At 34.1% G+C, this 14,970-nt stretch overlaps 1 protein-coding gene and 1 pseudogene across 2 annotated transcripts; both read right to left on the minus strand.

Annotated features, from left to right (window-relative positions):
• Positions 1 to 1,861: 1,861 nt before the first annotated feature.
• LOC143632302 (eukaryotic translation initiation factor 2 subunit beta-like) lies at positions 1,862 to 4,738 on the minus strand. The gene is made up of 8 exons (XM_077100858.1): positions 4,678 to 4,738; positions 3,916 to 4,021; positions 3,771 to 3,823; positions 3,526 to 3,657; positions 3,308 to 3,444; positions 3,102 to 3,244; positions 2,933 to 3,024; positions 1,862 to 2,786 (listed from the first exon to the last, which is right to left on the minus strand). The coding sequence occupies exons 1-8, from the start codon at positions 4,723 to 4,725 to the stop codon at positions 2,709 to 2,711; spliced, it is 789 nt and encodes a 262-aa protein (XP_076956973.1). The 5' UTR covers positions 4,726 to 4,738; the 3' UTR covers positions 1,862 to 2,708.
• Positions 4,739 to 8,983: 4,245 nt separating this feature from the next.
• On the minus strand, positions 8,984 to 14,691 carry LOC143632379 (FIP1[V]-like protein; annotated as a pseudogene). Its single transcript, XR_013153507.1, has 8 exons — positions 13,788 to 14,691; positions 12,766 to 13,012; positions 12,536 to 12,662; positions 12,384 to 12,452; positions 12,137 to 12,271; positions 11,454 to 11,555; positions 10,259 to 11,365; positions 8,984 to 9,557 (listed from the first exon to the last, which is right to left on the minus strand). The product of XR_013153507.1 is annotated as an FIP1[V]-like protein (transcript).
• Positions 14,692 to 14,970: the final 279 nt, after the last annotated feature.

A 14,970-nucleotide genomic window follows, 5' to 3' on the forward strand; every position in this document is an offset into this window, starting at 1 on the left:
GGTGAAGTACTCCTGCTTGCTAGCTGGTAAGTAGATTGTGACCATTATAATTAAAGTTAATTTCATAAGATCTTTATAATAAATGTTTATATATATTATATGTTATGAATGGTTGATCATCCAAGTAACATAATAAAGTGCAAAGATTTAGGGGGTGTTTGGGATTGCTTATTTTCACCAACTTATAATTTATAAACTTTTTGAAAAGTAATAAGGTGTTTGGGATTGCATATGTTATGAGAGGAAAAATTCCATAAGTTACACTTTTGTAACTTATTAACTTAATGAAAAGTTATAAGGAAGTAAAATAAGGAATCCCAAACACCCCCTTGATAAAAACGTGTTCATACAATTTTATGAATATATGGTTAATTTCATTGAATGAATATAATATGAAATATGTATTTTATGTAACTTACTCCATAACACATCATGTAATTAAACTGCATGTGTACTTTGATTAATTGCTTAGTGTGTATATATATATATATTGACCTTTTAGATCATATTGTAAATGGCAACGCGCGTTGTTATATATAATATACATCGTGGTGTCTTGGACATACAATTCCAACAATATACATACATACATATAAATATCGATTTGGTTATGTCGCGGCCACCAAATTAAAGCGACAGTTTGTTCATAGCTAGGCCGATCCATCATCATCACAAAATCTGTCTTCATTTCATTAATCATAGACATTTTGTATGTATATATAATAAAGATCAAACATGATCATATATATATATATTCTTTATATCTATACTATATATAATACATCAAATAAGGGCAAATTAAGACACCAATTTTTAAGTAATTTACAACCCTTAAAGCATAAGGTACATGTGTTAGTAAATGTAAACTTGTCTTTTAAACACAATATATTCAAATTACAAGTTTGGTCCCTCATCTTTAACCATATCATGTTTTTAATTTAAGTTGTAAACTAACTTCCCATCCATGTTTTTTAAACGATTATAGCCTTTTCAAATGTTAATATTTTTATAAAAAAATTACACCATAAAAACGAGCATTTTATTCTCTTTAATATTTGGATATGATATTGTTATAATTTTTTGATTTTAAATAAATTAATATGTTACGTAGGGGTGTTCAGTGTCGGTTTTGATGGTTTTTAAGTTAAACTTATGAGTCCAACCGTTAATACTGATTTTTTTGTCATCCAAAACCAAACTCAACCATTGAAAGTTGAAACCGAATCGTTACTAACGGTCTGGTTCCAGTTTGGTTTCACTGTTTAAACTTTAATAATAAATTTTGTTTAAAATAATTATTAATTTAAATGTATCATCAATTTTCACTAAACACTAACATAATATGATACTTGAGAGGATCATAATAAAAAATGATAATTTTAGCCACATAAATGTTAATATTAATGGAAGATCAATGACGTGAAATAATAACAACAAAGATCACAAAATGAATCATACTGCAATTAGGTTAATTTGAAGTTGTATAGCCAAGTTATTTGTAATAAAAAAGATTATTCTCAATTAAATTTTAATTATATCTAATATATATTACAAAACATATATAATAATTAATAATAAAAAACATTAAAATGCATTCAACATTTACAATCTGGTCTGGTTTCATATGGCCGGTTGCCAGTATAAACCGCGAACCAACCGTTCACTACGTTTTGAAAATTTGAAACTGACCAACAAACCGAAAATAAAAAAAAAGAAAAAGAAGTCAAACCAATGACTGGTTTAAACGATTTCAAGGTTTTAACCGAACCATAAACACTTATATTTGTTACGTGATTAACACCCGCTGCATCGCGCGGGCACCCATCTAGTACAATTATTATATATATGAAGGCCAGGTTTTGAACATATGTTTGAAAATTAAATTATAAGGCATGCACATGCTAATTAATTAGTTGAGAGGGTTTAATGAAGAGTATCTAGAAAGTTGAGGGACCTAGGTTTGAAAATAATAATAGTTGTGATATATTTCTTCTATTTAAAAGCCATGCATGATCATGTGCTACTTACTTACACAATCGATAGATCGAAAACTTACTTAACAATGAGCTCTAGCTTAAAGTGCTGTGGGATGCAATTTCCAAACCGTGATCTTCTCGATAAGCACAGGTGGAGGGAGCATGGAATGACCGATCAAGACACGTATGAGGTTCCAAGCTACTTCCGAACGTGCCTAGACTGCAACCTTGAGCTGAAAAATCCAAATGAGTTCAAGCAACACGAACTCAGTGCTCATGGGCCACCACCACCACCGCCAGCACCAACATTTGCAATAAGCACTAAGTCCGTGTTGCTCGAACTCCCTTGGATTTTTCAGCTCGACGTTGCAGTCCATGCAGCTTCTGAAGTAACTTGGAACTTCATACGTGTCGTATCAGATACCATGCTTTCTCCAGCTGTGCCTATCACGGTTTAGAAACTACATCACGCAACACTTCAAGCTATAGCTCATTGTTGTTGAGTAAGTGTTCTTGCAGGTCAGTCGAGTAAGTAAGTCGCACATGATCATGCATGACTAATAAATAGAACAAAAATATATCACGACTAATATTATTTTTAAACCTAGGTCCCTCAACTTTCTAGATAAATAAAAACATTAGCACACATAATTAATAAATAAAGCTCAAGGTTGATTTGATAAAACTAGCTAGTCAAGCTGCATCCTCAGTCCCAAATACAGTTTAGCAAGATTATGTTCCAGCCTTTCTACGGCCCACCCGAGCCACAAATCCGACCTTGATTTGAGCAACTGACCTCTCAGAACCACACTAGAAAGTAAAGAAAGACAAATGTCAAAAATAATATTATATAATAGCTAATAAAGATACAAGAACTGAACGTTGACTTTACTCATAAATCAAGATTATGAAAGTAGTAATCATCTCTAACGCGTTATTAATTAGTACATGCTTACCTTATCACATTTGAGAAATATGAGACGGTTCTCCTTATCCTTTTCAATGCGTGTGTCTCGGCCCTTGCAACTATTGCAGATAACATAATCATCTGTAAAAATAAAAAAAAAAAAAAGCTTATCATCATGCATCCATGCCCCCAAAAAAAACATGATTTAAGTTACTTACTCATATATCGACGCAGAATCCCTTCAAAGCTTTTGGGTGCAAATCTACCCTTGACAACCAATCTTTGTTGCCCGTCAAGCGATCCACTAGTACCGAGTTCAGCTAGCAAGAAGGTCATAACATGTTCCGGCTGCCTATGCATCCTAAATAGAAAAACAAACATTTTAATTATAATTTATTAATTAAGAATAAGTGTAACAAGTTACATTTTGCAAATATCCATAAGATTCACAAAGACTGTTTTCTTTGTTCCTTCACGGAGAACCTCTGGCGTCCTCAAGACTGTTCTCCTTTTTTCTGCGGTGTTGTTTTCACCAAGGATATGAAAGACTCGGCTCAGAAGCTGGCGAACGAGCATTTACCAAAAAAATATGAGAAATCAAAGTAAACGAAAAATAATAATATTGATAATAATATTACTTACCTCCTCATACGAGTAATCACGATCCGTCCCTTCCCATGGAGATTGCAAGCCTCTGTTCTCAATGTTATCATCGTCGTCATCTTCTTCTTCTTCAGCGTTCTCGTTTTCAACATCCAACAGATCAGCATGTACCTAAGAAAAAAACTCAAATATTCAGCAGAGTAAGTGTGTGTATAACAACTAACTAACTAAATAACTAACTAACTAACTAACTAACTAATTAACTAACTAACTAACTAACCAACCTGTGTCTTCTTTTTTTTCTTTTTGAGACCAGTAAATGTAGTAGGTTCAAAGACTGCATGTATCATTTTAATAATAATACAATGCAATACAATACAGAACAAAAGAAAACAAAATAATAAAATAAATAAATAATAATATTAATACCAGATAATTTATCGGTTTTCTCAACTAACTCTTGTTGGTCTTCAAGAGCAATGACAGCTTTTTTCTTCTTCTTCTTTTTCATTGGGTCAAATGGTGCAATCAGCTGCTGAATTTAAATATAAATAAAACTAGAAGTATGCCCGCGCGATGAAGCGAGTGTTTGAACATGTTAATCACGTAACAAATATAAGTATTTTTGGTTCGGTTAAAACCTTGAAATCGTTTAAACCAGTCATTGGTTTGACTTCTTTTTTCTTTTTCTTTTTTTACTTTCTGTTTGTTGGTCGGTTTCAAAATTTTCAAAACGTAGTGAACCGTTGGTTCGCGGTTTATACTGGACATTGAACACCCGTACGTAACATATTAATTTATTTAAAATGAAAAAAAACTATAACAATATCATATCCAAATTAAAGAGAATAAAATGCCCGTTTTTATGGTGTAATATTTTTATAAAAATATTAACGTTTGAAAAGGCTATAATCGTTTAAAAATCATGGGTGGAAAGTTAGTTTACAACTTAAATTGAAAACATAATATGGTTAAAGATGAGGGACCAAACTTTTAAGTTGAATGAATTGTGTTTAAAAGACAAGTTTACCCTTACTAACACATGTACCTCATGCTTTAAGTGTTGTAAATTACTTAAAAATGAGGGTCTTAATTTGCCCTTGTTTGGTGTATTATATATAGTATAGATATTACAAAACAAACAAATTACACATCAAATACATACTAATAATAAAACACTAACTAACTTACATCTGCTGCTGCATCCTTAAACTCGGTTTGGTTGTTTTCATCTGCCATCTGGAATAATAATAATCAATTAATAATAATATAATAATAAACAAAAATTATTACAATAATTTCTGTCTAGTAAACGTAATAACAAAAACCCCAACCCTAGTTTGTAGAATATTAAATAATAATAATAATAATAATAATAATAATAATAGTAATAATAATAAATAAATAAATAATAACCCGACAAACATCATCGTAACTGATGCACTTTACAACTAAGATCCCCCCGAACAGAGACATCACACATAGATTTTACCTTAAAATCTCAAATACAAATACTGAACTGATGTTTGTTACAATAATTTCTTTTGTAAAATAATAATAATTTAAAAAAAATTAATAATTTAAAAAAACAAAAATAAAATAATAAAAACCCGACAAATAAACATCATCGTAACTGACGCACTTTCCAACTCGGATCCCACCATATAAATCATAGATTTTACCTTAAAATCTTAAATACTACTACTGAACTGAAGTGAAGTTGGATCTCCGGTTTAAATTACCTTGGAATCACAGCGCGGTTTAAAGAAGAAGCAGGCAAACCCTAACCTATGACTTTCATCCATCGTGTTTATATACTGTCACACACTTTTGCAAATTACTCCCTTCAACTTTATATTATTTCAACAACTTAGCCCCACACTTCATTTACTACGACTTTTCCCCCGACTTAAATATCATTCAGCTGATAAAAACTTTAACGTCGTTAACTATAATAAACTAATTGTTTGGTCCACTTTGATACGTTTTTTGTAAGAATATGTTTGGGATTGAGTTTTAAAACAGTTTATTGATGGATTTGTGGTTTTTGTAATTAACTTTTTAACCAATTTCAAAAAGCTAAAACCATAAACATTTTATTGATCGTCAAACATTTTTTTTTAACTTTTTGTTTATTTAAAAAAAACTAATAAGTTGTTTTCAAATAGAATTTCAAATATGCTTTAAATTGGATTGGAAAATAATTTAACCAGGAAATAGAAGGTATATAAAACTGCACGTTAAACACATCTTAACCCCCCCCCCCTCTTTTAAATGCAAAATTATATAATTTTACTATAATTATTAATATGTAAACCAAATATAATATTATTATTGAATAGTTACTAGTCTATTGGAGGGGGGAGCGGTATATCGTGTTTGGACCTACCCTCGGTCTTACATATTAGAGCATTCACGCCTTATCCACCAACAAATGTGGGTGGAACTTTTATAATGTATGGAGTGATTTAGGGTGTTGTGAGAGGATAAGTGAGAAAATGCAGTGATTTTCCGTATATTTGAAAAGTTTCTGTCCATCCCCTACAATTTTTTTAATATTTTTTGAGAATGTTTATATGTGGAAGAAAGAAATAAGGTAATGGTAAAGGTATAAAAGATATTATTTAATTAAAAAAGAAAGAGAAAATGTATTGATTTTTAGTGTAATGTTGGATTTGAAGATATGTAAAGGGATATGAATGCTTTTAGGCGGCTTGTAGGTCCCTTGATCGGATCTAACAACATACACAACCATTACTAGTTATCTTGAATCAACCTCTAAACTAGTTGGCGAAAACAACTAGTTAGAACCGAGATTTCAGATCTTGTTTGGTGGTTATTGCCGTGAGGGTTGAGAGAGAGAAGAGAGTTTGAATGTAAGAAGATAAGATTTTTGCCAAAAGTTAGTTTGTGTATGAGATATACACACTTTATATAGTGTGTGTTCTTATGCACATGCATTATATTAAACACGGCCCAATGGGCTCCAACTACAAGTGGCCTTGGACCCAAACATACAAAAGATAATTTTAGTACAACATAAACAAAATACATATTATAGATACGAAAGACTTATAATAGAAATGGGCCTTACACGGCTTCACTATCCGTCCTCTTGTGCGTTCACATGTATAAACATGTATCTATATACATCACATATCAATATATTATTGTAGGTCCCGTGACCGGATCAAACAATACAACAAACTAAGAACTATTTGTCTTTGATCAACCTCTTCACTAGTTGGCGGAAACAACTAGTAAGGACCGAGATCTCGGATCTTGTGTGTGGGTATGGTGGAGCCGAAACTTGGAAGAAAGAAAGGGAGTTGAGAGAGTTTGAGAGAATATGAAATACTTGGATGAATAATAATAAGCTTACTTGGTGTATTCCATACACACACATTATATATGTGAGTATGTTATACACCATTCTATTAATAAATGCCCAATGGGCTTCAAGTATAAAAGGCCTCAAGCCCAAAACTTACAACCGTAAACGAACAAAAACGTAAACTGATACGAGTTACAAATACGAAAGACTTAATAACAAAACTGGGCCTTACAATTATATAGTAACTTCAACTTCAATCTATCTATCTATATGATGCATTGAGACATCCGTGGTGTAAAAAAAATACTTTTGTCAAGAAATGTAACTTTAGAAGTTTGTGTTGGTCACCCAATCGACCTTGTGGAAACTTATTTCTCTTGTATTTATATATATTTTTTCATCAATTTCTTCTACATATAAAAATGTTTTTATATTTCTCTATTCTATTTATATTCTTTTTTTTTCATTTAAGTTCAAGTCTACTTATACAATTGTTTTTACATATAGGTCAAGTATTATAAGATGGCTAAAAGGCCTCAAAATTTAACAAATTGAAATCATACATGTAATATTATACCATTTTAAATCACTTCTATCGTTCTATGTTCAAAGATGAGAAATGTATATCTTACTTAGGGTGTATTTTATTTAGCACTATTACTAATAAAGAGTTGAAAGTTTCAACACCGGTGCAGATCAGAAATATCATAGAGCCACCCCACACGAATCAAACCCAATTGTACAAGGAAAACTGATGTTATATTCGGTCTCATTTTCAACAAAAATCGATCTCCATTTGAATGTAATTGAGCAAATATAAACATATATGAACAAACGTAAACGAACACAAACAAAAAGAAACGAACATAACCAAACATAAAGGGATCATAACAGGTCCGCATAATGCAAACTTCACAATATTATAAACGGCAAATACAAAGAAAACCCCATAATGCCGGCCACAGGGCTAAAAACTGGTTAGTTTATATAGTTGCGCAAGTTTATTGTGTGTTAATATTTTGTTTCCTTAAATTACAATAGAAAAACATTAAAGAAGAAGATTCCATAGAATAAAAATGTTATGTTTGACTATTTACTAATTTTGATAAGTATTAGTGTGTTACAATATTCATGGTCTCAACCGCCATTCCAAGTTCGAAGAGTACGTTAGCCTATATAAAAAAAAAGTCGTCATTCTAAAAAAACCGCCATTCCAAGTTTACAACTACCAAAATGCACCCAAACTCCGGGCTCATGTGTTCCAGCCACCGATTTTCAGCTAGCCAAAGCATACCTCGTGTTGTACCTAACCGCTCTCAGGACCCGAGGACTCAAATCCAGCGTGTGGGGTTTAGGTTGGACCATATTTACGAGACAAACAAGGCGAAAAAGGCCCAAATGACCGCGTTTTTTAATTGGTAGGTCCCGCTCTCACCCTCCTTTTCAAACTGTAGCGGGTACCATCCGTTTTCTTGACTGCAAAGTTTAAATCAGAGAATAATAAGTCATCAATGTTTACGGGTTTAGGTTGGACCATATTTACGAGACAAACAAGGCGAAAAAGGCCCAAATGACCGCGTTTTTTTAATTGGTAGGTCCCGCTCTCACCCTCCTTTTCAAACCGTAGCGGGTACCATCCGTTTTCTTGACTGCAAAGTTTAAATCAGAGAATAATAAGTCATCAATGTTTACTTTGTATTGATAATTAAGTTTTGTTGTAAAGATTATCACTTTTAACATTCTCTATCGGGTCTCGAGACATAGCGCACAATTGTCAAGTCATATTATCCGTTCTCCAAATCTCGTTTGTCGGTCCTGAATCATGTTTTAGTCTAAAATAATATCAAAACCAGACTTTGAACACTCTTAATTTGTTACACCAATTAAAAATCACTTCTAACTATCCAAATCATGTTTTAGTCTAAAATAATATCAAAACCAGACAGTGAACACACTTAATGCAAATGTGAAAAATGCATAAACATGCTTGTATTATAGTTAGTTATATATAAACTTGTAAAAAAGCATTTGGCAAGACAGAACAGGCTCAATAAATTTAAACTTTAAAGCTTTAGTAATGATATAATATAAACACATATGTATGCATTTTAGAGCATACCTTTGTATATAAATCCATCCTTCACATGCAACTAAACAAATATCCTACACCTAAACCATAACAATGTCACTTAATATAACATCTTTCGCGCCAACTTTGGTCACTATTATCGTCACATTTTCCGCACGAAATACACTTTTTAACAAAAGTAAAAAAAAAAGTATAAAAACCATTGTTACACATTTCAGAAACTTTATTAAACAAAGCCACATGTATTATAACTCAGCCATTGGTCCACCGCCGTTTCCGAGTGGGCCGCTCGGGTTTGACCTCTGACTCGAGCCGAGTTTCGGGCTCGTTTTCTATCTTTTTAACGATCAAAGCTTCCTTCTCACTTGGCATAGGAAGTTTAAACCGCTCACTTCGTTTCTTTAATCTCTCAACCGTGTCCAAATGTTTATCTTCTTGCGGTTTTGCATCCTCGATGTTTGGTTCTTGAGGTTTAATGTTTTCTTCTTTGTGGCTCGCCCATCTCTCGAGTTTTGACCGCCCTTTTTTGGATTCTTGTGGGCCATCGTCCTCTGATGAAGCGGTTTCTTTTTCTTTGTGTTTTTTGGATGATCTTCGGGTTGGGTTTTGATCATTGACCCGTTGCTCAGTATAGCTTCTCGAACTTGCCTAATTAAATCGAGTGAAAGATAATATAAACTTATAAAGTTCGGTTTCGGATTTTACAATGGGTTCGGTTCAGTTTTGGTTTTATCATCAGAGCTGGAAAATTTTAGGACAAAAAGAAAGGCCCGAAATAATAAATTCGAGGATAAATTTATTTATTTATTTATAATTAACTAATTACTACACTCTTGGACCTAAAATTTTGGGCTATACAATTTATTAACTTCTTATAAGTTAAACCGAACCAAAAACAGAAAATTCGGTTTTTGGTTTTTTGAAACCGTTCGGTTTTGGTTTTTACAACACGTTCGGTTCAGTTTTGGTTTTACCAAAATTTTAGGACAAAAAGAAGACCCAAAATAATGAATTTGAACATAATTTTATTTACTTATTAACAATTAACTGATTATTACACTCTTGGGCCTAAAATTTTGGGCTATACAAGTTATTAATTTCTTAAAGTTGAAGATTACTTAGAATCGATTTTCTAGTTATTCAGTTACGGTTTAGTTATGTTCGGGTTTTTTTTTTTTTTTGGCAAAAATCGGTTTAAAAAAACATAAAACAAATCGTCGATTTTTTTATTGGATTAGGTTGTTTCGGGTCCGTAACGTCAGTTATTCTGATTACTGTACGGTTATTATGATTTCGTGCACGCCCTATATGAAATGCAACTGCTAAATATAATAAGGTAAATTACATACCCGCTCACTTCTTTGTCTGCTATAATCTTCTCGGTTCCTTTTAGAAGTTGACAATGAATTGTGAATCGGGCCATCGATTTCTTTACCCTTCTTTAAGGTTTCTTTATGCTTCTTATCCTGCACCCCATGCACATCTTTACTACTACCACTATACCCAAGTAAATATGCATCTTCCCGCCCTCGGTGTCGGGAACCTGTTTCATTTTCAAACTTTTCCCTTCTACTTACCGATTCTCGACCCGTTTCTTTTAAACGAGTATGGCCCACCCAAGATTTGTCCTCTTCTCTTTCTACTTTCTCTCTTTGCATATTATCGTCACGATCGAGGTCACGTTCACGTTTTCGGCGACTGCTACTTTCTCTATATGGTTCTTCTCGTTTACTCTGCAAATCCTCGGGAATGGTATGATGACGGGTTTGGTTTTTAAAAACAGGAATCATATCCCTATCGTGATCACCCTTCCAACCACCATTTTCCAACGGTTTTCTTGACCGACGTTCGGGCTCGGATTCCTTTGACCTTTTTCTATCAAAATTTTCAGGCTTCGGGTATGACCGATACCCTTGATTTGATTCCCACTTTCTATAGGAATACTGATCTTCACGGGCCCGGGTTTCATTCACGGGTTTTCGAATGCTTACACTGTGAATTGAATCCTCTCGGTCATCACCTCTTTCAACAGACGAGCGTTCGGCCCGAGTGATCAGTTTTTGTTTTTTCATTTTATGGTTTGACCTCTCGTCTTTGAGGGTATTGATGTCATTTGTGTTTCCATCCATGTCTTCTTTAATAGCTTCGGTTTGGTCAAAACTTCCATCCTCGGCACTGCCTAGGGTCAAACGAGATGAAGAACGACTATGTTTACGGTCAACACTTTCAGAATCAACATGATCTTCAACTTCGGTTTCTGAAAAGTGTGGGACCCGTTCGCGCGTAACTTCTCGTTTCCTGCCATTATTATAACTTTGAGGTATATCAAAGCGATCACCTTCGGATCCAATTTCATCTTTTTTATTATCTTTTGAGGAAAAATCTTCCAAACGCTCAGAAACGTCATCTTGTTGGACGGATTTAGGCTCCGGGGACGGAGATCTCTGCAAGACAATCTGTTTGTTCAAAAAAGAAAACCATTAGCTATGTGATTTCGGCTAACGGGTCAAAATGGGTCATGTTTGGGTTGTATTATCTGTTCACCTCAATAACAGTATCAGAATCACGCATTCGTGGGAGGCGTGCATCGATAGACGGAAGTCGTTCACTAAAACTAGTTTCCACCTGTATTGCGCTTCCAGTTGGCTGTATTTAAAAAAAATATAACATTTGTTACATCCTGTGTGCATGAGTCGATTTGGGCTCACACCGAACCAAAAACGGAAAATTCGGGTTATGATGTTTTAAAATTCGTTAGTTTCAGTTTTTGTGGTTTTCGGTTTTCACAATGAGTTCAGTTCGGTTTTGCCATTTGGTCTTCAACTTTTTAGGGAAAAGAAAAAAACAGACAAAAGTCTGCGAGTGATTATTATACATATTAGCCTAAAACTTTTGGACTACACCATATATTATTTTTTTTTATAAATTACTTAACTTTTGAAAAATAAAGATTATAATCCATAAATTTTATAACAAAACTCGGTCGTCAGGTTTGGTTCGGTTTTTACGATTTGGTTCAAGTTTTTCAGTTTTCGGCGTATTCAAAAAGCCAAAATGGAAATTTGGTTCTTGAAAAAAACATAAAACCAAAATATCGGTTTTGGGTCGGGTTACGTAATTTCAGTTTGGTTATGTCGGTTCTTTCGGTTACGGGTCGGTTCTTTTGGTTTCATGCACACCCTACATCCTAGGGTCTTAAATTATCAAACTTTAATATTAGTGCATACCAATTGCATCCGAGTGCGTGCAGGCCCCATTGCCAAGTCACTCTGCACATCAATTTTTACAATGTTATGGTTTTCGGGTGGAATGTCATGCCCGGCTGCTGCTGCGAGCTCTGGGGGGAGATCCGGATCATACTCCTAAAATACAATAAAAATTAAAAAAATAATAAAAAAAATAACAATATAATAATGTTTATATATCATCAGGTATCTTGAGTTGTGTACTGCATGGCACATAAACATTTCATACCTGTTCAGTCCTCCCACTTTCATATACACGAATTTTGCTTTGCATTGTAGCCTCCAATCGGTGTTGTTCCTAAAAACAAAAATATAAAAAATATAACTTTTATTTCACAAAAATATAATACAATGGTGGGAAATCTTTGTATCGTCACTCACCAGCTGTTTGCAATATTCCTTCCAACTTTCTTCATTCATATCGAAATTAAAAAAATCTGAGATGTCGATACCTTGAAGCCTCCACGGTTTTTCCTCAAAACCATCGATATCCACTTCAAATATAGTCCTAAGAAAACAACCATATGCCACAACTCATTATAGAAACACAAAACAAAATATACGACCAATATATGCTAATAAAATACACATTCAATCAAATTAAACATTACTTATGTGAAGGAAGTGTAAAATCAAGTCCACTGCCATAACCACGACCCGCTCCATTGTTTCCCCAACCTGCAACCCGTAACCAGAATGAAAACTTTTTTGCATATTCGGAGGAAAGTTTTTATTAATGCCAGCTGGACGCCATTCACCTCTACCTCGACCAGGAAATGGTAACGCACCGCCAGGTGGACGAACTTGACCCGGAGCTCCACCCGCTCCAGGAATAGGTGCAGCACCAGGCCTCACATACTACACGTTCACAGTTGTCCATAAAAGAATCATTATATAAGCTCGGTAATTCGGTTATCAAATTATATCACAATAAAATGCATGAAAGTAGGGGTGTGCAAGAAACCGAAAAAACCGATTCGAAACCGAAAAAACGAACCGAAAAAAACAATCCGAAAAAAAAACCGACGGTTTGATTTTATATTTTTGTAAAAACCGAAAAAAAACCGAACCGAACTACAAGATTTTTATTTTTTATTTTAAGTATTTTATTAAGATTTTAATAAATATGTAACTCAAATACTTTTGGTCAAAATGTATAATAGTCTATTAGTATCCAATGAACAAAATTATTTATACCTAAATTCATTATTTTCGGCCCAAAAGTTTCAGACTCAAATGGCAAACATCAAAAAACCCGAAACCGAACCAAAACAAAAACCGAAAAACCAAAACTGTAAAAACGGAAACCGAATGGTTTCGAAAATCCAAAAACTAAAGTTTAGGTTTTCAGTTTGGTTTTATCCCAAAACCGCACCGCACCGAACCGCACCACACACACCCCTACATGAAAGTATAAAACAACTCATTTCATAAATAAAGATATTTCATTGATCAATAAGAGGATTCAGTACAACAACATAATACGTATAACACGTAAAAAAGTAAATACATTTACCATCTTTACCGACTTTTGCTAACTAACTAGTAAACACTAATCTAAAGTACAACAATTTATTTACATGTCAAGAACTCATGAATCAAGAATCAAGATCATCCTTGTATTATCACTGACCTTGAACTGCGAATGAAACGAATGATAACCATGACCGCCAACGCCAACGCCATATCCCATCTTCGGTACACCCGCGTCGTCTTTTCCATCACCGCCTTCACCGCCCGCCTGATTTCCATCTTCGCCCCAATCTTTCATCTCATCCATCGGTTGATAACTCGGTTGATAATTCGGATCCACGTCACCCGTAACAATCACCAAATCATCATCACCGTCTTCATTCAACCCGCCACCTCATTCCATTCCCATCATCCCGACACCATTATCATCATTCAACACTATCTGCAAATCATCCTCACTGTCACTATCCCACTCATCGTCACCGCCCGGTTCCGAAACCCGAGCTCTGGATTCCGATAGCCCCGGAAACATAAAACCCACCTCCCCATCATCTTCAATTCCAAAATTCTCATCCAAAATCTCATCTTTATTGATTAGGGTTTCATCTAAAACTCTAACTCCTGAATCCACCAACGGCAACACTTTCTGGGTTTCAATTACACCTTTACTCATATCCAATTTCATATTCTTATCATCCAATTCGTCCAATTTTGAGCCGTACAGAACCTCATCAGCAACCCTAAGGGTATCAATCGGACGGCTATCGGTCAACGGCGATGATCGTACCGGCGGGAGGACATCGGAGTACAGATCACCGAACTCATCATCGTCTTCCATTGGATTATTAATCGATTATTAATGGATAATTAAGCTAGGGTTTGAAAAAAAACGGTGAAATTGGATTCCGGCAGTGAGTCATAGGGGTTATGTGGAGTGAATCGTGACTGGTGTGATGGGTTTGAAGGTGGATTATACGGTGGATTGTGTTAATCTTGATATGGTGTTAGGGTTTGATGGTTTTTAGGGTTAGTTCATAAGCATTAATTTGGGGGTTTTGTTTTTATTATTGTTTGTTTATGTTTTGAAAGTTAAAGTCATTAGAGTACAAAGTAAGTTGTTAACTGGTGTACGTTATGTAGTTGGAACCGGAACTGAAACCGAACTGGTTAAACTGGAAGCCGACTAATATGGTTATGATATGTTTTTGTATGTCGTTTTAAAGTCGTTCGAGTTTGATTATTTGTTTTATTTTGTTATTAGGTTGTGATTTGTTTTTATTCTTAATGCTTACGTGAAATAAATCTGAAGTGATTTTTTTAAATAAAGGAAGTTAAGGATATGA

This window comes from Bidens hawaiensis, unplaced genomic scaffold (genome assembly GCF_021521415.1).
Source record: "Bidens hawaiensis isolate Kalapana, Puna unplaced genomic scaffold, B.hawaiensis_p1.1 tig00006387_1, whole genome shotgun sequence".
In the NCBI taxonomy this organism is placed as follows: Eukaryota; Viridiplantae; Streptophyta; class Magnoliopsida; order Asterales; family Asteraceae; genus Bidens; species Bidens hawaiensis.

Coding starts and splice junctions, on each gene's coding strand:
- LOC143632302 (XM_077100858.1), bottom strand. CDS start 4,725: ATGGCAGATGAAAACAACCAAACCGAGTTTAAGGATGCAGCAGCAGAT. Junction 4,022..4,677: donor TTAAGGATGCAGCAGCAGAT/GTAAGTTAGTTA, acceptor ATTTAAATTCAG/CAGCTGATTGCACCATTTGA. Junction 3,025..3,101: donor GATTCTGCGTCGATATATGA/GTAAGTAACTTA, acceptor TTATTTTTACAG/ATGATTATGTTATCTGCAAT.